Raw genomic sequence first — 27,527 nt, forward strand, 5'->3', positions numbered from 1 at the left:
CTCAATTTCTGTTAGGAAGAAATAAAGACAAGACCTTCATTTCAAGGCTGACAAGGCTGGTTCAGTTAGATACCTCTTCCAGGGTTTGACCATCTTCCCACAATAGGTTGAGTGAGCAGAACATACCTAGAGGTGGGCTTGCAAGGACATACCTGATTAAATCCAGGAAGGCATCTGCAGCAGTCACCTGTACAATTTTGCCTTCTCTGTACATGTTTTCCTTTGTGCCCTTCCCGGGATGGATGATGATGACAATGATTATGCCAATCACCACAGCAATGATGGTGGTAGTCATGTAATAGACTACAGCTCGCATTCCCATCTTCCCTGATGCCTTACTATCTAGAGCCGCCATTCCTGGGGAAGGCAAACAGAAGATTTTCAGGAAGTCAGTCCAAGGGATTCTTCAGTGGAAGACAATGGGAACAGCCTTTCCTTCTACACTTCCCCTCTCTCCTCCCACCTAGTAATGCATATTATGAGAACTTGGCCCCAAATGTAATCAGAAGATTACAGAAGATGAAGGGAAAAAGCCACAGGATGGCCAAGCATCGGCTGTGTCAGTGAACATGTGATCACCAGTTTTCTGCCCTAAGAATTTATTTCAGGTGGCCAGATAACATCTGCTCTTTAATGGTTTGATTGTGCAATTGATTTCTCTTCTCAATTGCTATTAGTTGGGGAAACTGTAAATGTGAATAGCAAGGTGTGTGTGTGTGTGTGTGTGTGTGTGTGTGTAAATACTTAAAAATTTTTCTGGCAAGATAATCTAAGTTTATTCAAATTCAGGACTGTGGTGATTCACATAGATTGATTGTTATTGAATTCTTTCCAAATAATTTATTCTCAATATGTTTTGGGTGTCTTTTTGATGTCTTTTACATAAAATTTAAGTTATCATTCTGATCATCTTCAATCTACTTTCAATTTGTATTTTAGGAAAACATTGGGTTCTAGAGCCAAACTTCTCATAGTTTCTCTGCTGTTTCATTTCATCCCATATAACCAAACTTAAAAAAATATTTTGGTGGAGTTCTTCTCATTCTTGCCACCTGTTCTACAGTTCTAGGATACCTCCTCATGTGTTAAAAATACCTCTTCCCCTTATTTTCAAGGTATCTTCAAAGTATACCTAAAGCAAGGTCAAAGTATTATCCTATGTGAAAAGAGAGGAAAGACTTAATGTTTCCCCAATGAGGCTTGCTAATGGGGCACATCTCAGTGCCTTTGGGGCTTGAACACAATCAGAAACACCACAAAACTCTCAAAAGGCTAAATTGTCTATAATAAAGCAGGCTCTTTGTTTTCATCAGCTGTTTCCTCACTTTTCTTCAGTCTTTTTCCTCTCCAATTCCATTATAAAAAATCCAATTATAGTGTAATCTAATTACACTCAGACTATTTTCTTTAGTATTTAAAATTGTGTTTCCATAAATGTATCACTGTAATGATAGGTCTCAGATTCTAATGGTTGGTTAATATTTAGATAGTGATTATGTTCACATAAACACACTTAGAGTAAGGTAAATATATGCTTGTCAGGTAAATGGTTGGACTTGCCCAATACTGTTGATACAAAGGTAATTGAAGGGGGAAAATAAAATGACTTTCAATTTATAATTTCACTTGTATTTGAATCATGTCATTTATAATTTTCATAGCATACATTTACTTAGTATCTGACATTTTTTTAAACAATAGCCTGTATGGCAGATTAAAAAGTAAGTAAGTAAAAGTTTAAGATCTTAGTTAACCTTAAGTAGAACTGAGTGGGAACTCAAACTCAGATATTATGTAACTAAACTTAATAAAACTTTCTGCCCCAGAAAAACCAACTGCAGCTCCCACAAAGGAGGTGGCCAACTTCCAGCTTTAAATGCATAAACTTAACCCACTCTCTTGAGATCCAGGGTTAAGTGTGAATTTATTGAGATGGCACCACTTCAGTACTTCAACTACATTATAAATGGATTAATCTGATTTCAGTCAAAGTGTCCCATCTCTCCATTTTCATTCTCAGGTCTGAGTCACATGTCAAAATATCTTGACTTTGCTGTGTTTGCAGTGATTTCTCTAGAAAATGGCTCACCCTCTCTCATGACTGCCTGAACTTGTCACCAAGAAGCCTGCAATTCTTCTGTTTTTTTTTTGCCCTGTCCACCAGCAAGTGGTCTAAGTAGAATAGGCCAGATATCCATGCTAGGAGCTACCAGGCAACAGTAATTTCTTCCTCTGAGACGCTTTCTGGCCCTTTTGCCTCCTATTCTGTGGTGCTGTTCCATTATCAGTTCAACTCTTCTCTGATGTTCTTGCCCAATATGGTCGACCTATAGCTATTCAGAAAGAACGCTAGTAGTCCAGACAGCACTGGACCAAAGTGGCAGTCAAAGGAGGTTTCTGTCTCCCTCCCCAACCATGGTCACTGGGATGGGGAAAGCTATTCCAGTGCCCACAGCTGTAGGGCTAGCAACCCTTGGAAATAAAGTTTATAAATTTAAAAAATGAAAAACACCAGGAAAATATTTTATCCATACTGTCTAATTCTGAAACAGCTGAAGAAAACTATCAAAAGGTATTTTCTTATTAATGATCACAAAAGGAGAATCAATAGTCTAAGGAGAGGCCTCATCCACCTCTGTTTATTGGGCCTTTTCTTTGAAAGAGAGTAGGTTGCTATTGTTTCAGCCAAGGAAGGGGTTGGGTATTTCATTAAGCAAGTCTCCATGTCGGTCCTTCTCGAGGGGGTTCTGATGTCCCACACAGGACTGCTTGCTCACCTCTGCTCCAGGGGTATTCCAACTTGTAAAACTAAAGAGACCACCAGCAACAAGGCCATGTACATTTGTCACCAGGACAACTGCAGATGTGTATAATCTGCTATGCACACAATGGCCTTGATACTGGTGGAACCAGGAAAACCAAGAAAGAGCTCTGGAAGACAAAACTCCAAGTAAGCAGGGCATTGTTCTTCCTCTCCCACACCTGAACTATGTGACCATCCCCTTTCCCCAACCTTGTGAAATATGAGAGACTAAGCTCTACACCAAAGACTAAATACACATGTCAGAGTGTCTGGGGCAAGGCTAAAGCACTAAATCACATTGTAGAAAAGGGAACTTAGGCAAAAATACCATAAATGTTTGGGAAAGGAAAGTTTGCACTGAGCCTTGTCACTTACTTTAAAATTTAGGAGAGAAAAGGGCACTGGGTAGTGGAGAGATTGGTAATCTCTTGGGTATGGAGGTGCTCGTGGGAGTGTGTTACAACAACCATACATTCATCTAAGTCCATACTTGAGAAACACATTCCAAAGTAAGTAGTGAAGATAATGATCTTACTGGTCTCTTTTTCTTCCTTGGATCTGGGCTTAGCTAACCCAGCCCCATTCATCTTTACTATGAAAACAACCAGCCATCAGAATCATGACCCTCTTGAAACCCAAAGAAATCCTATATCATTTTATCACTGAAGTACCATGATGGCTCTTCTAGTTACAACAATATTGTTGTATGTTTTGCATATTTTGAGTCAACTTTTATGCTGGTCCACAGACTCACTCACCAAGTCCTGCCTCTGACTGATGGTATATGTTCATTGATTTGATGACAATTGTATAATGCAGATATATTGATACTATTTACAGATTGAGAAACAAGAGACCAAAGAAATTAGGTAACTTGCTCAGTGCTGCACAGTTAGTAAATAGCAATTGCAGGATTCAAACTCACACTTCCCAAAGAGTATGTTTACTGCTATACCTCTCTCCTTATGGAAAAGCGAGGAGTTGCCCACATTGCACTTGCTTGTTATCCATGCTGACTTTTTCTAGCCTTCTTGCATTGAGTTCAAGGTTGAGATGAATTACTTGGCTTGAGGAAAATTCTGTGGAGGGATGTAATTGTGAAAAGCATCTGTCTAGTTCTTCTACATTCCCTAAACCTACCTGGAGGCTGAAAATAAATAATTCCAGTTACAAGAAGGAATAGCTAAAGATAATATGTCACTGAAAATTCTTCTCTATTTCTAGAAAAACAGGCTAGGACATGCACGTTCAAATGAAGGGTGGAGAGCCATGAATTCTGGCTGCCTGTGAGCATTTGAATCTTATTTTCCTTTCTGAAAATCTACCCATGAGTAACCAGTCACCCACCAAGCAACACCGTCTGCAAACCAATTATATGTCCACCAATGAGTTAAGCACCCAAAGAGACCGAACAGAATGCTTTCTAGAATATAAAAGATAAAAACTCTTTCAAATACCTGGGTATTTTAGGCAGTAGGCATTTAGAAGAGAGGCGAGGAAGAGAAGAGAATTTCTTGGAGCAAACATGTAACTACTTCTTTTATTTATGAAGACAGTCTTTTGGTAATCAGTGTAACACAACAAATATGCACCAATTCATGGGATTTTTTTTGAGGGGGAAAGAAAGGAGTGTTTCATAAATATGTATGTAGAGCTCTGTAAGTCTGTATTGTAAATTAAATTTCTTTTGGTATGATTATTGTCATGACTTCTTGGATAAATAAAACATATCTTCAGCCAAATATTAAAGGGTAACAGAAATAATGCCAAGTTCCCAGAGTGCCATCATTTGCATGAATTTTACTCTCTCCGCTGCTGAAAGGTCTACATCATAAATTAACGTGTTTCAGTCTACTTTCTCCCAACAATTCCTGTCTCTGGTTTTGAAATATGAAATTTAAAGAAGCAGCCTTCTGTTTTGAATTGACTTTCCACGTATCCTCATGATGCTCCATTGTTCCGCCAAGGCCCCTGGACCAGGCTCAGAAAGAAGAAAAAGGCGATGGCAGATGCTGATTCAAGAAGATTGTTCTGCTTCGGTTTTTAGTTCATTTTAGATTTACTCCTTCTCCACAATGCACTTCTCAAATGCATCTAATGAAAGCCGCCTGTTCTCATCCCTTCTAGAATTTCAAGATGGGCAAACTTACAGCAAGGAACTCAAGGATGAGCATTAACATGTACCGTATTCATGGGAATACAAGGTGATGGAGTTTTTAAGATAGGAAAACTGAACTCTAAAAACACAATGTACTTCATATTTGCAGATTGAGAAGTGGGCCCCTGTGTCCTGAGTAAATGCCTATTTTTGGATTTAGTGAACACAGTCACTCCAGAAAGGAGAGGAAGCCAGAGGGCCCAAAGCACCAAGCAAATAACTTTTAATCTCTGTCTAAAACTATATAAACATTTTCTACATTACAGTATTTTCTTTTGGCCTCTTTATAGAGACTAGTCTTGTAACAAACCAAAAAGTTCTATGATTCTATGGGTTCTGGAACTGAAGCAAATCTTTAAAAGTTAAGTTCCAAGTTGTTAGTAAAGAATGATTGTATCACAATTTTGAAACACAATAAGCAGATGACGGCCTCAGAACTTAATCTAAGAGACTTAGGTCAGACTCAGGTGTTTTTAGAAGTACATTCCTTTAAAAGTGGAATTGTTTTCAATTCCATTTTTAACAGTGATTGAAAGTGCCAGCTGTAAAGGTAGGATTCCTGGATTCCACTTCTGGCTCTGACACTATGTGGCCGAAGCCTCAGTTTTCTTATCTGCAGAATGTTAGTGAAAGCTTCCTTCTAGGTTTCCACTGTCATTAAAGGGGCTCTTACATGGTGCTTTGAACACAGTGAGCATTCAACCAATGTTAGCCATTGCTACTACTAATTAAGTAGGTAAGTGATCAACAAGCTACTTACAAAGTAGCTTTTACTGCTCATCTAGAAAAGAGCTAATAATACCTACATTGCAAGATTAAACACACATAAAGACTCCGTACAAAGCAGGCCCTTGATAAATGTCAGCACAATCAGTCTGTCTCTCTCTATTAGACTTTTAGTGTTAAGATAACAGGACCGTCTGTTTTATTCATTGCTATAGCGTCAGTGAAAAAAACCAAAGACCATGGTTAATGCTCTAGGAGGCACCCAATAATTATTTGTTGATTAAATAGTTACTGTTATTGCTGCTGTGTTTTGTTCAACACTTAGATTGGGTTATTATAGGGACAATAAGTACTAAATTTCTTTTTGTTTAAAATACTCTGATATTTGGTTTACTGATTTGGTTTGATCTTTCATCAATCCAAAATAGTGAGGTTTGCTGTCTGGAATAATGAGAGACAGAAATTCTGCAAAACAGGCAAAGCTAGCATTATGTAGAACTTCATTTCTGGATCTGGGAGTTGGTTCATTCCTAGGAGTCCCTAAGAAGGCCAGGAGGCTGGCAGACCTTCACTCCTCACCACCATGGACAGTCTTCCTTCTTGTACCTCCTTTGTCCTCCCTCTCCCACTCCTATTTTTATTTTCCTTCAATTTCTAATATATTTCATTCTTTCAGATGATCCTATAGAAGTAATATTGTTGTTCCATCTATCCATATGTTAAAAGAGCAATGAATGATTAAATGGAAAAAAATAAATGCAGAAAAGGGAATGGCAGAGAGAGGTGAGGGTAAATGAGAGTGCTTTCTAGGCAGGTTATGAAATCAATTTTTGTGGGTCATACCTGGCATTTTTATTAATCAAGGAAAGAGAATAAAATAGAAAATGCCAGAGTGCAGTAAATAGTATTGCTGTGTCAAAATGTTTTCAGCTCTGTGTGCATGTATGCATGTGTCATGTAAAAAGTACCATGTAAAATGTATTTGCTATAGGTTCAGCTCACTGGCTTGGTTAATAGTAGGGACTTTAAAAGGAGCCCTTCTCATCCTCTCTACTTCCTGTGGCCTTGGGCTGCCCACTATACCCAAGAGCTTTCTTTATCTCACTAGGGAAGGCTAAGGGAATGAGGTGTTGAGCTCTAGTATCTGGTCTATTCACCTGTAGAACTCTTATGCACATTGTAACAGGGAAAGAGTTTTAGAAAATGTTCAGTTCATGGAATTTTGAGCAAAGAAGGTAATTTACTTTCATCAGTGATTCTCTTCATAGTGAAGAGAGTTAAACCATCTCCAAAAAGCACTGAGAAAGATTTTGTAGCATTTGCAGTCAATTAAGTCACAAGTCTTTTCACATGGGTTTTCAACCAGGCCAAAGTTTCCCTGGCATGATGGCTGCAGCAAACTTGTGATTCCATTAGCCTAGAACACCACTTAGCTTTGTCAGGTTATATTGCATGAAAATGACAAGCGAAGCTTCCTCATAAATTTGCTGCTTGTGATGGCATATAATTTGTCAGGCAAATTTTTAAATTTGATCCTTAAAACTTGTCAACAAGTCTTTTTCTTTGAGCTCTAGTGTTCCCTAGGAAAATGAAGTGCAGAAAAGCAAAAAGAGAAACATACTATTTTTGAAAGATTGTTCAATGGAAAAATCAATGGAACAGACAATATTATTAATGGCAGAAAAAGTCAAATAAATCACTTTTATCCTCACTCTGGTAGAACTAAGCAAACAATCCTTTTGTCTGGCTATAGCCATTCTTTGAGAATGAACTTGCATACAAGGACACTGTGAAGGGAAGCTGAGGCCCAACTACTACCATTACTATCTCTAATATCAAAGAGTTGCTAGTGCCCTTTGCTTAACCTTTGGGGTAGAGGATACCTCTCTGGGAATCCGACCAGTGGCGGCCTGAGTGGTTAGGTTTTCTTCTTTCTGCACTGGTCTTGACCATTCAATAGACTCTCACTGTAGCCTAATCCAGCCTTGTGATGGTTCCGGTCATGGTCATGCAGTTTGCTGGAGCCCACCACAGGGACTTCCTTTCACTCTCAGCAAGGTCACCGGATGCTCACCAGGGGTAACTCTGAACTTGTACTTCTCAGAGGCCCACAGCTGCCGGCAACTCAAGACCCACTGCGAGGTGATTTAGATACCCATTTACCCTTCACATTCACCCATCCTTTGCTCACACTATTGGAATGTGCTGCACAATATGGTTTTTTGAAGAGGAACCAGAGAGTCATTCATCTTCTTTATGTGTGCTAAGCAGAGCAAGAGGGAGAGGCGAGTGGACCCGCGACGGGCTGGGGAGCAGTGATTAGTAACAGCTGACAGCCTCAGACCAAGACCCTTTCTTTGGTTACCTCATTGTAATAGCCGAGCACAAAGGAATGACTGTCCTCCTGCCAAGATTCAGAAACCCAGGACCACAGAAAATAGCAGCAAAAAAAGAAATGTGTGTTTGGGCAGCAGGGACAAGGGGCTAACTAGAGTGACTTGTGGTTCTACCTGTAGAGCTGGCTTTGAAAAGAAGCCTCTATCCTACAAAGGTGTGGCTCTCTCCACAGGGTGGGCCATCCACCAGAGTCTACCAGGAGCACTGATGTTAGTGGGAAGGTGAATCACTAAGAGAAAGAGCACTGGAGACAGCAAATTGCTTTGGTTTAATGAGAGGAAGTTCTTAGAGGGCCAGAGCCCCAGCCTCCCTCTGCCCTTTCTCCCGAAAGAATCATGACTTGCAATCTGCCGCTGGATGAGTAGTTTGCAATTTCCAAAATAGCCTTCTTTACTTTGGATTGTGTTTCCTTTATGGAAAAGACCCTCCGGCATGCCTTTCTCAGGAAGATGAGCAAGACAGTGTGTTTCCTGGCTGGCAGGATGCCGAATGGCCAAGACCGAATTCCACAACTAGGCTCCACTTGTCTAGTTAATCAAAGGGCACAACCAGTTGACTGCAGAACATGTCAAACTTCAAGGGGTGCCTTTTCTTCCCACGGAAGGCCTGTCTCTCACAGAAGAAAAGGAATTGAAATGAAAGCCACATAGAAGTTGAGAGCAACATATGGATGTTGAAAAGCAATTCGACCTGCCCTGCTTCCCAAAAGAACAGCTGAGGCAGGAGAGTGGGGGCCTCCAGGCCCAGCACTGAGTGGAGAAGCAGCAGACTCCTGGGGCCAAAGGAACCAAATACTCTTATGTGGACCAATGTCCACTCATCTCCCACCCCCACTCCCATTCCTTGGCATGGAAAGATTCTGGAGCCAGAAGCCAATCTGAGCACTCTGAATTGGGGTGGCTTGAAACTGAGATGAAGTTTTTCTTTTTTTTTCCCCCAAAAAGATGTATTTCTTATAAAAACCAGAGAGTAAAACATGCTCACCTTATCTATTTTCTAAATTAAATACAGAGATGTGAATCTTATCTACTCTATGAAAGAATGTATATTAAATAAAATTCAGGTTCACTCTTTTGGCCAGCACGCCAAATTAAATCTTTGGGGATAGAGTTGGAGGGCTGAGGAGAGGAGAAAGAAAAGACTGTAGAGAGAAGAGAGCTGACAGAATGTGGGAGGAGAGAAAAGAGAAAAAAATAGAGAAAGGGAGACTGCAAAGGAGAGCAAAATGGATGGAGAAAAAGTTCAGGAGTGCTTGTATCACAGTGTATTTCCTGGGCTGTGGCTGACATCACTCCCTTTTCATTCTGATTGGTTTTCTCAGCATTTAAAAGCTCATCAATTATTCTTACCTAATCTACAAAGGAACAGTCACACCCAGGGAGTCAGACATCATATTCTCCCAGTTACCTGAGCCAAACAATAAAGCAGTATCACTTCATGGAGTGAAAAAAATTGTGCTCAGTTCTGGAGTTGGTCCGTTTTCCTCACCTCTGCCTTTTGCCTAGTAAGAGAACATTCTCTCCTTGGAACAGGAAAAGATGCATTTTTTTTGTCCCCAGGTCCAAAGGCAACAATGGAATTGAATTATTCCTGATATAGTCCACAAGTAGTGGCCAACACTTTTACAATTTTCTTCCTACTATAGAAAGGTGGTGTTTCTGCATATCCTACTTTAGTTTTACAATACTTACAGGCATTTTTTTTTTTTTTGCTTCTTAGCTTCTTATTTTGATATTTTTAAGGGGTATTTAGGAATTTCTAAACATTGTCCAAAGATAATTGTGGCCGATCCCTTACATCAAACTTCTATTATCCTCAATAGACTTCAGGGATCTAGGAGGACGTACAAAGAAAGGATGTGGAGGTGACACTGGCTGATTGAGGCTGATGTTGCATGGGATGGATGAGTTGGTAGCATAATTCTTTAATATGGAATTTAAGATGACGATGCAGTCACCAGCATGTGGAACAAGCACACACCAGTGGATGGGTACACTGGAGTAAAATATGCCCACACTAAATGGTCTAAAGAAAAAAAAACAGAGAGCGGGAGAGAGCGAGAGAATGAGAGAACTCAGGATGTTGTTAAAAAGGAGTATGGGAGTGAAAGGCTTATAAACAAGGTGAAGAGATAAGCTGAAGACACTGATTTTAAATGTGCTGGGCCATGAGGTGCTGAATTTATATTAAGGGTAACTTGCTTCTTTTAAAAGTGACTGTTAATTGCTTCCACAATTAAAAGAATTTCATTTATTCATGCATTCATTCAACATTTATTAAGGATGTTCTTGATATTCTGCTCAAAGATATGATAATTAGGCCCCTGATACACAGGTTTCTTGTGTATCTTTAGGAGATTGGTTCCATGACCTGCTCAGATACCAAATCTGTGAATGCTCTCCTCCCTTATGTAGAATGATGTAGTATTTGCATATAACTTACATACATTCTCTTGTGTACTTTGCATCATTTCTAGATTACTTATACAATGTAAATGCTATGTAGTTAGTTGTTACCGTAGTGTTTAGGGAATAATAACAAGGAAAAAGTCTGTGTGTGTTCAGTACAGACAAAATTTCCTTGAATATTTTTAATCTGTGATAGGTTGAATCTGCAAATGTTGGATCTGCAGATACAAAGAGCTAACTGCCCTGAACGAATCAGACACAACATTATCTACCTGAGTGAGATGGAATGGAATTGAGAAGAAAACTGGAAATTTGTTAGTACATACTGGAAGAAAATGGTTGTAATCATGGTGAGCTCTGGAGCCTGCTTGGTTTGAATCCTTGCTTCTCAATTTAGGAGCTGAGACTGGTCAAGATATGTGACCTCGTAGTGTCTTGCTAAATAGTGTTATTCTGAGAATTAAATAAATTAACATCTGTGATACTTTACAACAATACCTGGCCCATGATGCCAGTGATAGTTTTATGATTTATTAAAAGATTTTTTTTTTTTTAGCTCTGGAACATCGCTGCATAATATGAGCTGAAGCTAGCATTATATCCTGTCTGGTGGATACTAACAGTAGTCCATCTCCATTTACAGATTAGGAAACATGGAGGTTAAATCACTTGCTCATGATCACACAGCTCACAAGTGGCATTGCTCATACCAGAACCCAAGTCATTGGAACTTCAGAACCCACTGTTAATCACTACACTTACTGCTTTGGAGAGTCTTTGCAAAATAAATGCTTTGCACTGGGTCTGTATCAATTGTTGATTTGCATTTGATCCACCTAATGGAAACTCATGACAAAATGTGTTTAAATTCCTATTTGAAAGGATGCCATATATAACAATAAACAAGGATATGTTATAAAGTGAGGCAATGGTAACAAGTGGCTACTTGTTGCAGCATGGCCTTCCCCCTTCCCCACCCCCTAGCAATGGAGTCAGTCTTGACATTTCTCATTGAACTGGAGAGTTATGACATGGCTACTTAATTCAGAAGGTGATATATTAATGAATATCCAAATCAAAGAAAAAAGAAGGGAAACTCAACCATGGATAATTAAAATTGTGTAAAGGCCTTGGGGTACTTCCTAGAACTCCTAGGCCACTTGATGAAGCTGTAGCACCCCTCCACCCCCACTCTGTTTAGAATATCAGTTATCAAACTTTCTCTGAGTCCATCCAAGATGGTGTTCCTAAGCAACTACAGTACCTTTTCATCATTGGGCAGCTTTGATTAAAAAAAAAAAAAGCATGCTTAGAAAAAACCAGAAATCTGGTTCCTTAAAACCCATTTCTCCCAAGATAAATTCTTATTCTGGAGGAAACCAGAGCAAGTGTAGTGCACTTTCACCAGGATGATTTGGTCTTTTCTCCAGGCTAAATATGCATCCTTTCTCCAATGGTCCTCATGCGTCATTATTTCCAGATGCTCACCAACTGTAATGCCTCTCACTGCCTCTTAGGCAATGCCCTTATTCTCTGGCCCAAACCTTTTTTTCTCAGCTTTGTTTCCTACTCAGGCTTACCCTAGTCTTCCAGCCAAACAAGGCTACTCAGTATTCCCTAGATGTGCCTTGAGTTTTCCTGTCTCTGCATCTTTGCTTTCAAGGCTTCCTCTGCACTCGTCCTCATTTCCTGTAGAAATCCTACTGCTAGTCCAGCTCCCTAATTCCCACAGAACATTCTTTGTGCTTCTTGGCTTTACAGTCTGCTTTGTTTTATAGTCATGTATATACCTGTTGGGCTCTCCATTTAAATTTTCAACTCCTTGAGGCTACAGATTGGCAATGTCTCACTGTATCTTTATTGTCTGCACTGGTCAACACATTGCCTGCCCAAAACGGGAGCCCAATAAATGTATCTTGGCTGGAATTCAACACCCTCTTAGTAGTTACTATGCTTTGTCAAAGTCTCTTCTGAATGCTTGGAACTAAACAAACTACTCCCAACACAGTATGACCAGCACAGAGTACAGTGAACTATTAATATTTACATCAAGGAGGCACACAGCTATGTTCATTCTTTTTTTGCTACCACTTCCTACTATTGGTTCATATTAAGCTTTTAGTCACATGAACTGCTGCCAAGGTCAGTTGCTCCCCATCCTGCAATTGCGCAACTACCTTTTGAATCTAAAAGCAGAAGTGTACATTTATCCCCGCTCAACTTTATCTTGTTGGTTTCTACCTAGAATTGCAGTCTATTAAAATAATTTTGATTGGGGTCGCAGGCATATGGAGTGAAAGCCACTCTGTTTTTGGACTTATGTCATCTGAAAATGCTACTAGGTACTCTCTATGTCTTTGAGTAGTTGACAAAAAATATGGAACAGGGCAGTTTTTTTTTTAGCATACCTGAGTAGTTTGTCAGTAGGTATCTTTCCAGGTTGACATAGAACTCTAAGTACTCGTTAGGTATTCTCTAAATGCTTAGCCAGGTTCAAATCCACTTCACTATTTTTGGAGAAAGTTCCATGGTCTATTGAGAAAAATGTGTAATCTGCTGTCATAGGATGAAACACTCTACAAATGACTGTTAAGTTCATTTCATACATCGTATTGGTTAGTTCTAGGATATCTTTCTTGATTTTTTTTGGTCTGGATATTCTCCATTGAAGAGTGTGGTGTTGAGGTATCCCACAATTACTGTATCTGGTCCTGTCTGTTCCTTTAAGCTCAGAAGTATTTGTTTTATGAAAGTGGGGGGCTCTGGTGTTCAGTGCATATATATTTAGAATTGTTATATTTTCTTGCTGGATTGTTTCCTTTATTAGCATGCAATGACCTTCTTTATCGCTTCTGATTTTTGCTTAAAATCTGCACAGTTCACTGTTTTTATCAGGCTGTATCTTATGGTATTATTGAAGAGTCCAAATTTTTCAGAATTACCAAAACAAATTGTATGAGGAATCCCATAGCCAAAATGTTTTTACAGGAAGTTATTTTTTACAATACAAAAGTTACTCCTTATAGTCATTACAAGATGTTTTGTGGGAATACTTTAAGACTGAGTTTGTAACTTTAGGAAATATCTCTCTTAAAAAAAAAAGTCAGTAATACAAGAAGATTCTTGTATTATTGGCAGGTCACCAGCCAATCATAGAATGAACCTGGGTCAAGACGATCATTTTACCACTGAAGGTGTAAAATACACGTGATCTGAGCTGCGATACAAATGTTCTCAAACATTTACAGCAGATGCAGCTACACATTACCATATTCAGCTAACTACTAAGGAGCTGCCATGTGCCAGGCTCCATTCAGGTGAAGTAAACCATTGCCTCTAACATGCCTTAAATGCATTGATTTTGATTTGCTTGGTGTTGGGCACTGAACCCAGGGTCTTGCACATGCTAGCCAGCACTCTACCATGGAACCACATCCCCAACCCTGCATTTATTTGAATGGCGCAGAAACTCGGCTGTTGAGCACACAATCCCACAAGCAATCTGCAAACACCCTTGGAAACGAAGTCTGTCATTAAAAATGCCAAAATTAACTGCCTAAAACTGGTGCTGAATCATGGCTGAGGCCCTCTTAGCTTGGTGAGAGAGGCTAAGGAACCCAAGAGGCTCAATGATATACAAAGTGAGACCAGCTAGTGGTGAGGCTGGGAAAGAAGGAAAGCTTCATGGTTTTTGTAAACTTGTGTGGTTTAGTGGGGCTGGCGGAGTGGCTCGTGTGAAAGTGGTTTAGTGAACTCGCTAAAAATTGGTTACATTTACAACAAACGAAATTTTCTTAATCTTGGTAAGTCAGGAGCTACAAGGCAAAGTGGGTTTAAAATTTTTTTCACTCTAATGTAGAAAATATTATGACTTTACTTGGTTACTCAGGGTCACAAGAAACTGTTTCTCACTTAAACATCTTTAAGCTGCTGTGAAAAGGGCTCAGGAAGTCACAAATCAACTGAAAGGGATGAAGAAAGAAACACGCCACACAATCTCTGAAACTGGCTACAGGTTAGTGACAAGACCTGGCGCTGTCAATGAGAATGCCATCAGAAGTCCTGCGATCCAAGTGAGGGACGCTGGTACAAGTGAGGGACGCTGGTGCAAGTATGAGCAGGGGACTTGCACCTGTTACTCTGCATTTTACTGCCATCACTATTATTATTTCCACTCCATAAAGGAGCCCTGAATGCCAAAGTGACTTCTCCCACAGCTTGGCAGTTCTGGGATGGGTACAAAAACTAGTCTGGGAGCTCCTAATTTCTTAAAAACCAAACAAATAAGTACAGCCAGCCTGAGTGCTCTCTGTTACCTCTCAGTGGGCCCCTGCTCAACTTTTCAGATGTAAACATCTCGCCTCTCTGCCTAGGAGGGAGACCCAAAGTCTGGAGTCCAGGTTTAACAGTGCTGTGACTTCTTCGCTCAGCACCTAGCACTGCTAACTGGAGGAGCCCAATACTGAACGGATTGACAACCCTGGCTAGACAACTGCTGTTGCACACGACTCAGTACAAGCGCAGGGAGGAAAAGGGAGGGAATGAAGCATGAACACATGTGGCAGACGCTGTCAGGATTATTTACAGCATATCCAGTGCAAGCCCGAAGCGATACAAGGCTTGACAGGGGAAACAGAGGAAAAGGTGCAGTGTGCGCCTCTGAGATGTTATCAAAGTCTACTGGTGGCTACAGCACATGGACAATGCCTCCTGGATGCTTGTGGAATAGTGTTCTAATGAGCAGAATTGTAGAATATTTCAATTAGGGAAATAATTGGTGTGAAGAAGGGAGGGATGTCCATGAATGGGGAATCAGTACATGAGATGCGTATTTGAGTCTCTGTCTACCACCGAGTGTTTTGAAGCCTAACATTTCCAGCAGCTCAGCCAATGCACACTGCATTTTCGTGCATCTAAACAATTTTTGGTATGCTCCCAAGAGCAACTGGAGGGGCCTGAGAATCCCCTCAGAGACAGATTCTAGGGATGAAAAGGAAGCGGATGAAGGAGAAAGCATTAACATTTCTATATTCTTAGCTAGCCATTCTTGTCTCATTTGAGATACATGTTTTGAGCACTTATTGTATGCCAGACACAGGAGCTAGGGACAGAAATCTAACCTAGTGTTTGCTCTGAAAGGTCAGGAGCCCAGCCTTTGGCCACATCTCTTTGACAGTCTGCAGAGTTGAGAAGGAAGGGTTCTACATGTGGGTGAAGAAGAGGGGCCCAAGAGAAGGGGACTTGGAAAACTCGAATAAGCTATAAGTTGGATTTCTGGCAACCCCATTGAGACAACTGGAAAAGCTCATCCAAAAAGGAGCGATTTTAGTGCCAAACCAGATCTGCTCGTGCATGTTTACCAGATTCGACTTTGAGAGCCAAGAATTCAGTAGTGGTGTTGTCAGAACCAATAAATAGGTTAGAAGAACTGGTGAGAGGTAAATGTGGAGCCAGAAGTTAAGTATTTTTGTGAACATGGGAACACACTGAAAGCCTAAAGGCTGTTGAAATTCTACATATAAGACATGAAATAACCCTTCTTTTGAAAACTAGTATCCCTCACAATACTGCCAAACACCTAGCACCTGTTCACATCTATTATGAACGATCTCCTTGGGGAGGGAACGTGAAGGAATTGCAAGCAGCTGCTGAGAGTGTTAGCAGAGGAAGTCACTTCCACACTGGAGATTTACGTGTGAATGGGCTCCTTAGGTAATGCCATCATGGATGGCGCAAGCTGCAGAGACAGCAAGGAATTCAATCACAAAGCAAACGTGAGGTCAAGTCTTCTAGAAGGTCATAAAATAACTTAAGGAATACACTTAGAGTATACATTAAAAAGCAAACTAGCAAACCAATCTGACTTCTCACACGGACTTTGCAAAGTTGGACTAAGAGAGCTTCCCCACTGGAAGCAATGTCGTTTTCTGTACCCTCACCCAAAACATTTCATAGCCTGTAATTTACAGTAACCAGGCCAATTTTTCCAGTTCAACTTCTAGATGTAGTGACTTTATTTTGTGGTGTGTGTATGGTTCCTAAAAATTGTTCTTGGTAAAAAATTCTTCCACTGTGTATTTACATCCTAGAGTTACTATGAAAGAAGAATAATACAGCACGTGATACAGCAGCGTATCACAGAGCTATATTGAGTTACTTTCTTTTTACGGAACATTTTAGGCCCATTTCTTGCTCGGTGGGTAACCCTGAGAATTCTCCAGAGGCCTAGGGAAAAATGTGAATCTAGGTCTTTGTGTCTGTAACTGTATACCTGTAATTGATGCAGAGGATGAAAAGAGCACACCAAAACACATTATTCTATTTTTAAGCTGCTGTACTCAGCTGAAGGAGAGAGAAAGTTGCCCTTTTTCCCTTGGAAGGTTACTAAGAGCCAGTTACTTTACTGTAGTGTAAACTCATTTCCAAACCTTGAAGACAGATAATTCTAAATACTGAGGAAGAGCGAATAGTGTGTGTGTGTGTGTGTGTGCGTGTGTGTACTCGTGCATGCACACCCACGCCAGTTGGAGCTGGGTGCCAAAACAAATCTTCCCTCACATCCGGAAATGCTTGTCAGGGAAGCGAACTAGCTGGCAAGCAGAAAACTCCCATGTAACGCTTGCAGCTTTCACCGGCAGGCACTCACACTTGCATATCCTAGTGCAGAATGGCATGCCACTCACTGCTTTTGCAGGCATTCCACCAAATATGAGCTGAAAGACTGAACCAGCGAATCTTTCCAGGAAAAGCATGCAAAACTCTCTTTGCTTGCTCAAAAACAAGAAGAAGAAGAAAAAGCCAAGTGCATAAACTGGTAGTAGGGCACAGAATTTAGCCAAGTTAAGGGTCCACATCTTGACTGTTCTGGTCTGATTTTGCTCAAGGTAGCAGTGTAATCATTTCAAACCTTGGAACTTTGATCCTCCCTGCCTCCTGTAATAACCTCTCCAAAAAAGGTTATGCAGTATATAACGTTTTTTTTTTTTTTTTTTTTTTTTTTTGTCTTTTCTTTTTTGGTGCTGGGATCGAACCCAGGGCCTCACGCATGCTAGGCAAGCGCTGTACCACCGAGCTACATCCCAGCCCTGTTTTTTAAATGGAAGTGGAAACTTTCACAACATTTTATAAAATAACTTAAGATTCTCTGGAATCTCAAAAAAATAAAATGACTGTTGCCAGCCCTTGGGGGATGGAGTTTTGAACAAAGTAGTCCCTACTTTCTTGACACAGTTGGCTGGAGAAGGTGACAATTGATGATGGAGCCACCTACTTACACTGCAAGGGTGGGAAAGTTTTCCTGGAGGAAGTGACATGCAAGATAAGACCTGAGGTCCGCTTTCAGGGGAAGTAGCTGGGCAAAGAGTCCAGGTAGACACTGGGGCAGACCTGAAGTGGAGTAGGGAGTGGGAATGAGAAATATGACAGAAAGACACAAACAGGAGCCAGGGCAAACAAGCTCAGAAGTTCAGCCTTTATGCCACCGTGGGGAATAAGCTGAGAGCTGAGTTCTGGAAAGATCACATTGACTTTATGTAATAAAAAAGTAGGTAGGAAAAGAGCCAGACTGTGGGGAGCAGGGTTGGAGGAAGGGAGGGACACTAGAAAAAAAGTTATTATAGATCAAGATCAATTGTGTTGCCTGGACTGGGATGGAGGGGGTGGCTACAGTCAGAAGTCAGTGGAGTTAAGGAGGCAAAATTAACAAGCCTGGTGGTGGTGAAGGATCTAAGGAGGGGGCCAAGTTTCTGGATTAGCCCCTAGTTTCTGTATTTCCTTTTATTTTTTAAAAACAAGCTTTTCAATAGTTTCCTCTTCTTTCTAAAGCTAACATAGCTGAACACTCCTCCATGCTTATCTTCCATTATGAGGAATATATTCCACTTGAGCTCATTGTCATCATAAAAATGAACCAGCTCTGCAAAATCTTAGCAACTTGAAAGGGACTGATGGGTTGCGTTCACACGGAATTATGCACTAAGCTGTGTCTATAAGTTTATTTTGTAGACAACTGTAGTTATGCATATACCTGGTGACTTATCTTATAGCTGTCTGCTACTTTGAAGCGAAAGAAAAGATTTCTTTTTTTGGGTGGGGGACTCTAAAGAAGTAGTTATAATATTGTCAAAGGCTGGTTCTGCCTAACTCAATACTCTGGCCACTTGACTTTACCGCTCCTCAAAACTCTGGTCCTGGAGAAGATGGTGGGGGTGATCTAACCAATATACAATATAAGCACATCTAGAATTGTCACAAGAATCCCCCTTGTACAATGAATATATCCTAATTAAAAAAAAAATCAATGAATAATGAAAAAAAGAAAAAACAACTCTGGTCCCCGGGGCTTTTCTAGGCCTCTTTTCAGCTGCAGAGTTCTATTGGTTCTCTACCTGTGAGTCTCATGACTGTAAAACAGTGGTCTAGGGGACAGGGGATGGTGTTAAACAATACCAGGGAGATAAAATTGCCAAAATCCAGATTGTGGAGAGTCAGTCATACAGGAGAACAACCTAGTCTCTTCAACACGTTGAAAAGAAAAAGGTGGGGAACATAATGATAGAGATAGAAATAGATAGATAGATGGATGGATAGATAAATATAGAGATGGGGGAAGGCTCCTATGGATTAAGAAACTTCATCAAAAAATTCAAGGTATGAGTGTGGCTTAATTCAAACCATTAAACAGGAAAAAGAAAAAGAAATGGAGATTTTTGAAACCAAGACTGGATGATGATAATGAGAGACTATTGTAAATTTTTAAACAGCAATAATGGAATTATGGTTATGTTTAAGGAAAAAAAACCCTCTTTTTAGAGGCAGATTAATGACTTCAACAGAAACTAGCCTTTTCTTCAGACTCCTGAATTGAGAAGGCTTGCTGGTAAAGTAGTTCAAGTGGTAGAGAGTGCCTACCTAGCAAGCATGAGGCCCTGAGTTCAAACTCCAGTACTGCCAAGAAACAAAAACAAAACAAAGATTCCACAGAAAAGGCTTCATCCCAGTTAGAATCAAGGTATAGACCATGGCCAAGTTCATTATGCATTTAACCATGTTTCCCCACAAACCTCTACTTTATGAAGTGGATGCCTCTTAAAGAGTCAGGTAGACTAACATCCCCCAGCTCAACTTTAATATTTGTGCAGTGATATACTTCTCAAAGTGAAATCGATGTCATTAGTGCTTTGAGCCAATTTTTTAAAATGCACTAGAGTGATCCATAATGGAGCATTTTAAAATTCCTTATTCTTGGAAAAACAACACAGAGATTTTCAAGTGTTGGGAGTAGGGGAAATGAGTACCAGGTATCAGAATAACCTTTAGAGTTCTAAAAAGCCATATAAGTTTACATAGTTCTTTCTGCTTCCTCCTCATCAAGAATAAAAACAAAAGGTTACATTAATGACTATCAATTACCAGGAAGAGTGATTAAAAAAAAAAAATCCCTCAAGTATGTTAGGATTGAAAAAAATCTGAGAAGCACTCATCTGGATTTTTCTTTAGGGTATTTTCTTAAAGTGAGCTATACCCTTTTAACACAGTCAGGAGTTGTTTTAGAACAAATCTGTTGGAATTAAATTCTTGGAGAAGACAGAAATATCTTTCTTTTTAACAAATAAGCAGCAAGTTATAGAAAAGGTATGGCCCCCTGCTCTTCATGCTGTTTATCTTTCTTGGACTTGTCAATCAGCAAAAGAGAGGATTGTGTTTGTCTTTGGGAAGTCTAAAAGTAGGAATTTATGCCAACTTTCCATTTTTTTCGTGAGTGTGTTAGTGATAATGAAATTCTCAGAAATCTTTTACCAATGGGCCAAACAGATAAATTCATTCAGCTAAGATGGATTTGTAACTTTTATAATTAAACATACATAATATAATAACTTCACTGGATAATCAAGAATGTTCAGTATAAGTAGTATAAAAGTATGCATTTGTGGAAGTTTTCTTGAGGTTTTTTGTGATTGTTCTCATATTTTCTTCCTTTGAAATCTTAGGAATCTTTGAACCAAGGTCATTAATGCAGTGAGGGTCATGAGATATCAAAGCCCTACACTTTCTTTCATGGAGTCTTTTCAATGTATGTGGTTGATGGAAAAAATAGTGAAAAATGCTGTCGCTAAAGACCAGTTATACTCAAGGCTTGCTCATGCCTAAAAAGAATTCTTTTCAAGCCTCACTCCCAGTGAGGTCACACTTGCAATGTAGATTTGGATGATCTGTGTCTGTGGAAGTTGATAGCAGTAACTTAGTGTCACAAGAAGGCCAGCGGGGTTGTCTCACAAGAGCACTGTGAACAAATCTATCAAGCCCATAAACACCTTGGAAGCAAGGGCAACTACAGGTTGTAAAAGCCAAGTTCAAACTATTCTGAGGCATCTGGGGTGTGGCTTGAAGGCACTTGGAGGCTGTACAAAGGTCTGGCTGACTATGGGACAAAAATGATAGAGTTTTTAGGTTTGAATTATGGACTGTGTTTTAAAGAATATTAATTCTTAGTAAAAAGATATTTTGACAAAAATCTCAAAATTTTTTGAAAGTTCATATGTTGAAAATTTGGACAAACTTAAGTGGTATGGTTCTGCCTATATGTAAAATAATTAAAAAAAGAAACTTTAAAAAAATTTATTTTCAAAATTGAGATAGTGCATTTAAAGAAATCTAATGAAAAGGTTTTTAGGAGAACAAAATACTATTTCTTACACATCTATGTGCTTGGTCCTCAAAAAAAAAAAAAAAAAAAAAGGGACAAGTATAAGCCAAATGGTAAGTTTAATGTTAATAAATGACGTAATTTATTGTGGTCTCTGAGACCACAGGCTTTTCTAAGTCTAATACTACAGAATATAATGCATGATTGAAATAGCAGGAGAACTAAATGCTCGTACAAGTTTGTGGCTAAGTTTAGCCTCCTCCAAATAAATGTTAGGATAAATGAAAAACAAGAAACAAAAAAAAGCCATAAAATTACTGTGATGAAATCTGAAGTCTAATAATTGTGGAAACTGCTGCCTTCTCTCAAATACTGATTTTTTTCAGTTAAAAAAAATAAAATGGATCCCTGGAATCTGGATATTAGTTAAGAAAATTTCCTTCAGTCAAAATTTGACCACACCCTTCCTTTTTTCTGGTGCTCACAAAAATCTCCATTCATGGAAGAGTCACTGATTCAATCTTAATTGTTGTAAGGTCTCTGATTAGACTGAAGGGTAGAATTGCAGAAATAACTTGCCAAAAATCTGATTAGATTTGCATTTGATATCTTTGATCTTTTCACTCTCCTTTTTTTCCTGAGAGATGTTTGAGATCATTTTGAATGCCTAAGGAAATACTCTCCTTAACAGAAAATATATTTGAGTTTGAGTGTATCTTGATTGAATGTCAAAAACTAAAACATTTATTTGGAAGGCTCAAGGATGCTTTGCTCCAGTGAAATTCATGGCAGCTAATTTTGCCTTCATACATTTAAAATAGTGAAATTATTACATTCAGCCCCTCTTAACAGTTTGTATTATGAATGGTATGTGGCTGAAAATAGAAATTGATCAACAGTGAGTGTTTGTTGAGAACTTGCAGGGCTCAGGGTATTGTAAAAGGAAAATGGTCAAGTTAGAGTCTTACTTGAGACTACAAAAAAAAAAAAAAGAACTACACATTTCCAATAGAGTAATTAAAGAAAAACAAATAAAAATGTATTTTATAGCATGTTGTCATACAGGGCCTATATTTTACTAGAATAGACATTAGGGTTTGGGAACAGAAATGATTTCAACAGAAACAGCGCACAAAATCAATTCTACCCCTGACCTTTATACCTCAATAGCACAATTAATGTTGTGTGAATATGGTGTATTTTAAATTCCTGCCAGCAGTTCTGCTTCCCTCATGTTGCAGTCTGTTCCACTGAGGCAGGAGTGACTTGTACCTACAAAATTTCAGGTAATCTTTTTCTCAGAAATATCCTTGTCAACATCATTTGTGAGTTTTATTGAAATAGAAAACTTCAAAGACTAGAGAGCACATGGTGGAGTTTCTCCTTAGAGACTCTGCAAAGCATTTCCCTCAGGAACAATCCCATCTTGCATTAAGGGGGTAAGTCATCATTATGAACACAGCCAGAGGCTTGCAGAGTACGGGGCCTGTGTGGCACAAGTCAGGGATCCTGATTGCAAAGTTCTCAGCAGAGAGGGATTCTGGCCTCATGCAGTTTGTACTCGAAGAGGAAACTGACACTGAGCCACCAAAAGTAAATCACAGGATCAAAGAACAAAGCTAACACACATACCCACGGCAGGCAGACAGCCCTGAACAATGTCTAACATTCAGATTTCCAAAAAGTTTGGAGCATTTTATTTACTTTTTTGTGGGCTTGTATTTTATTATGGCCCTTGTGTGGATTTCAACACAGAAAAGATAACCTGAAAAAGTAAAATAAAATATCCTCATTTGCAAGGAGAGCAAGGATAGTCCATGCAAGACTGTGCCAGTGATCTTTAACATTCCAGTGTGTCCTTCATCCAGCCAAGAGTCCATCTTGCCTCTGGCAATTGTAAAACAGAGGGTTTGAAGGAAGACAATGCTGCTATCCTTCACGTCAACTTCAAAATAATCATCTTCAGTTTTCCCTTCACGACACAGTTCTGTTTCTTGAAAGATTATTCAGTAGTTTAAATTTAGCTTCCATCAAAGTGGCTTTAGGAGATTTTCTTTCTTATTTTTTCTTTCTTCATTACTGGGTGTGAACTCAGGGCCTCTGTGCTTGCTAGGCAGGTGCTCTACCTCTTGAGCCATGACCCCAGACCTTTTTGGTTTAGTTATTTTTTGGGTAAGTTCTTGCATTTTTGAATGGGGCTAGTCCTGGACCACTTATCCTCCCATCTATACTTCCTGTGTAGCTGGGATTACAGATATGTACCACAATGCCCAATTTTTATTGGTTAAGATGGAAGTCTCCCTAACTTTTTGCTTGGACTGGCCTTGAACCATAATCCTCCCAGTCTCCACCTCTGAGCCACCTTGCCTTGTCCTTGTTCTTTTTTTTTTTTATGACTATAAAAGAATGACTTGTAATCAGCACATACATTATAGTCAGGCCTTTGTCCCTCAAGTTCTGCATCCATGTATTCAACCAACTGTGGGTAGAAAATAATTGGAAAAAGATCCCATTTGTACTGAACATGTAAAAACAAAAAAAAAATCATTATTCACTAAACAATACAGTATAACAACTATTTACATAGCACTTATATTCTACTAGCTATTATACTAGAGTAGTACTCAAGTACTCTAGAGATGACATAGTACTTGGGAGGATGTGTGTACGATATAAGGACATCCCACACCATCTTATATGGGGGACCTGAGCATCTGCTCACTGTAATATTCCAGGGGGCCTGGAGCCAATCGACCACAATACTGAGGGATGGCCAATACTGAGGATGTCAGTGTCAATATGAGGAATTGCTTGGGCTGTAATTCTACTGAGAAACAGAATTCAGCAATTATTCATCACAGTAAACTGGCTTACCAAGTAAAAGTAAATTTTCTGCAGTCTTTGCTGGGAACGCAAGACACGAGATAGCTGAATGAAACACCACTCAAAATCACTGTGATCAGTTTAGAAAGCCATCTGGCCAGCTTCCCTTTGTTCTTCCTTATTAACGATCAAAAGGCATTCCTGAAACGTGCAGAGTTTAAGACTTGGGTTTGAGGTCTTGCTATTGCACTCAAAAGGGGAAAGTCCTAGAAGGACTTTTCTTACAAAGCTTGAGGGTCTTTTCTTACAAATGCTCAAGTACAGACACCTATAGAAAGCAAACATTTACTTTCCCAGTAGAGAATAACTGACTCGGAATTATAACAACTCATCATAAATAGCCCAATAATAAGATACCTTGGCACTATCTAAAAAGATCTGAACAGAACTTTAAGCAACTGAGCCATTCTGTGCAGTGAGCTGTACCAAGAGACCAGGCCGCTTGTAAGTCCACCTCATCCTGCTGAGATTTGTGTCACACTCCTCATTCACACTCCTCAGAGGGAACTTGCTGTGTAATCCACACGGTCTCTTGCTGCAGTTTCTGTCCTGCCCCTCCCCCACTCTGACCCTCAGCCACCGCTTCTGGACAACCACAGGGGAGGCGGAGGAATTTCTCAACTTAGACAGACATCTGATCACTGGCCCAAGACCTTGCATTCTGAACAGTCCCCATATCTGAAAGACTCATCCCAGAAAGTAAAACCCAGGATGGGGAGAAAGCTATTTAACTCAAAGCGGTGAATGTTGTGCTTTGGAAGCTTCGTGTAAACAAATCTTTAAAAGCCAAAACAGCAACAAGAAAATACTCTTAATTGTAGTGGGTTAGACTGATGACCAAATAGGCATTTAGACTGCCTCCTTTAAGAAGTCCAAATGGCCAAAAAAACACATGAAAAAATGCCTTAAAGGAAATGCCAAAAAAACACATGAAAAAATGCCTTAAAGGAAATGCAAATGTAAGATTCCACCTCACTCCTGTTAGACTAGTTACTATCAAGAACACTACCAACAATAAATGTTGTTGAGGATGCAGGGGAAAAAAGGAACCCTCAGACACTGCTGGTGGGAATGGAAGCTAGTACAGCCACTTTGGAAAACAATATGGAGGCTTCTTAAAAAACTAAACAGATCTGCCATATGATCCAGCAATACCACTCCTAGGGATCTACCCAAAGGACTGTGACTCAGGTTATTACAAAGGCACCTGCACACCCATGTTTACTGCAGCATGATTCACAATAGCCAAGTTATGGAAACAGCCAAGATGCCCCACCACTGACGAATGGATTAAGAAAATGTGGTATCTATACACAATGGAATTTTATTCAACCACAAAGAAGAATGAAGTTTTGTCATTCTCAGGTAAATGGATGGAACTGGAGAACATCATCTTAAGTGAATTTAGCTAGGCTCAGAAAGCCAAAAATTGAATGTTCTCTCTCATATGTGGACTACAGACCCAAAATAAATGCAGTAATATTATTGGACATGGGTTACTGACCAAGGGGAGAATGCACACGGGAGGAATAGAGAAAGGGAAGGAAAACTAAAACTTAAGTATGATTGATGTGCTCACTGTAAAGGAGTGAATAAAGTAATCTTAAACTGGCAGAGGCCATTATGGGAAGGGGACCAGGAAGCAGTGAAGAGGTCTGGTAGAGAAGAACCAGTGTGGGTTGTAATACACTTGTGCATGGAAGCAATGCTAGGAATCTCTCTGTATAACTATCTTTATCTCAAAATAGCAAAAATGCTATGTCTTTCTTATTATCTCTTATGTTTTCTCTTCAACAAAATTGGAGAACAAGAGGGTAGAATAGGTTTTGCCTGGAATGGGGGGAAGGTGACACAAACAATGTATACACATGTGAGTAAATGTAAAAATGATAAAAAAAAATAGATTGCCTCCTTTAAAAGAATTGACATTAAAATAATATACCCACCTTATTTATTTTTAAATGTTAATTATAGCAATAATACATAACAGTTGCCACCTTAACCTTTTAAATGTGCAGTCAGTAAAGTACATTAAAACTGTTGTGTTGGCCTGGTGGAGTGGCTCAAGTGGTAGAGTACCTGTCTAGCAAGTGTGAGGCCCTGAGTTCAAGCCCCAGTGCCATCAAAATAATAATAATAATGACAATAATAATAATAATAATTAATAAAAAGATAACTCAGTTTAAAAGTGGGCCTGCCTGGTGATTCCCCTCAGTAATCAGCTTACTCAGGAGGCAGAGATCAGCCCAAACAGAAAAGAGGAAAAAAAAAAAAAGCTGTTGTGTTACTTGCCTTATTTTCAACTAACTTTATTTTTATTCACTACAACTGAAGTTAACACATTATATTTTAACGTAACAAAAGTTATAATTGATGAGTTTAGCATCTATATTTGAGAGATATAGATTATCTTATCTAATTTTCTTAATGTACCTAAAAGAATTAACATTTTTGAAATACAAAATGCATAACGCCTAGACTATTCATCTTATGAGTTCTACATTTTAGCGACAATACAAACCTCTAAGATAAAAGCAAGAGTCTTCTTATGCCTAAGTCAAACAAATGTATTTTTAATAAGGTGCCATTGTGACAGACAGTTCCATCCAGTTGCTTCCCTTTCTGAGGGAAGGGAAAAGTTTTATGTCAAAAGCACATATTAGTGTAGTATTAGTAATGTTCAGCAGTGTCTTATTGTTTGCATTATACTTTGCAACAGCACTTATGTGTGCTTAGAGTAGTAATTACAGTAAAGATTCCTTCCCAAGAATGATCATAACTGACTTGTGACAAGCTATACAATAATTGCTATATAAATCCAGTGTCTGGAGTTTTTTAGAAAGTGAAATTTTAATATAGAAAGAACTATTACCATTCACTCATAAAAACACAACCCAACTAAAAATGGGCAAAGGAGCTGAACAGACATTCCTTCAAAGAAGGTATAAAAATGATCAATCGCACACAAAAGGATATTGAGTATCATCAGCCACAATGGAACCAATTAAATCATGAGCTAGCTCTTCATAACCACGTATACAGAATGATAGTTACTAACAAATATCGGCAAGAAAGTGGAAAATTAGAACCCTCACACAATGCTGGTAGAGATAAAATAGTGCAGTCATGTTGAAAAACACTCTGGCAATTCTTCAGAAGGTTAATCAGAGTTTCCCTACAACCCAGCAATTCTATCCCTAAATACATACTCAAGAGAAAGGAAAACATATTCTGTAAGTGTCCATAGAAGCATCATTTACAGTTGCAAGAAACAAAATAAAAACAAAATGAAAATGAGAACAATTCAGGCTGAGTGTGGTGGCTCACATCTGTAATCCCAGCTACTTGGGAGGCAGAGATCGAGAGGACATGATTTGAGACCAGCCTGGGCAAAAAAGTTAGTGAGACCCCCCCATCTCAAACAAGCTGGGTATAGTGCACATGTTTGTAATCCCTGCTACATGGAAGGTATAGGTAGGAGGATTTCAGTCCACAGCTGGCTCTGGG

General features: G+C 39.3%; 1 protein-coding gene across 1 annotated transcript in view; it reads right to left on the minus strand.

The window, feature by feature from the left end:
- Positions 1–27,527, minus strand: part of Slc1a3 (solute carrier family 1 member 3) — a 77,064-nt gene that overhangs the window by 18,305 nt on the left and 31,232 nt on the right. Inside the window, exon 4 of the mRNA XM_020188048.2 lies at positions 153–357. Coding sequence (XP_020043637.1) covers positions 153–357 — 205 coding nt within the window. The remainder of the gene's footprint in view (positions 1–152; positions 358–27,527) is intronic.

The sequence above is a fragment of the Castor canadensis genome, chromosome 6, assembly GCF_047511655.1.
Source record: "Castor canadensis chromosome 6, mCasCan1.hap1v2, whole genome shotgun sequence".
In the NCBI taxonomy this organism is placed as follows: Eukaryota; Metazoa; Chordata; class Mammalia; order Rodentia; family Castoridae; genus Castor; species Castor canadensis.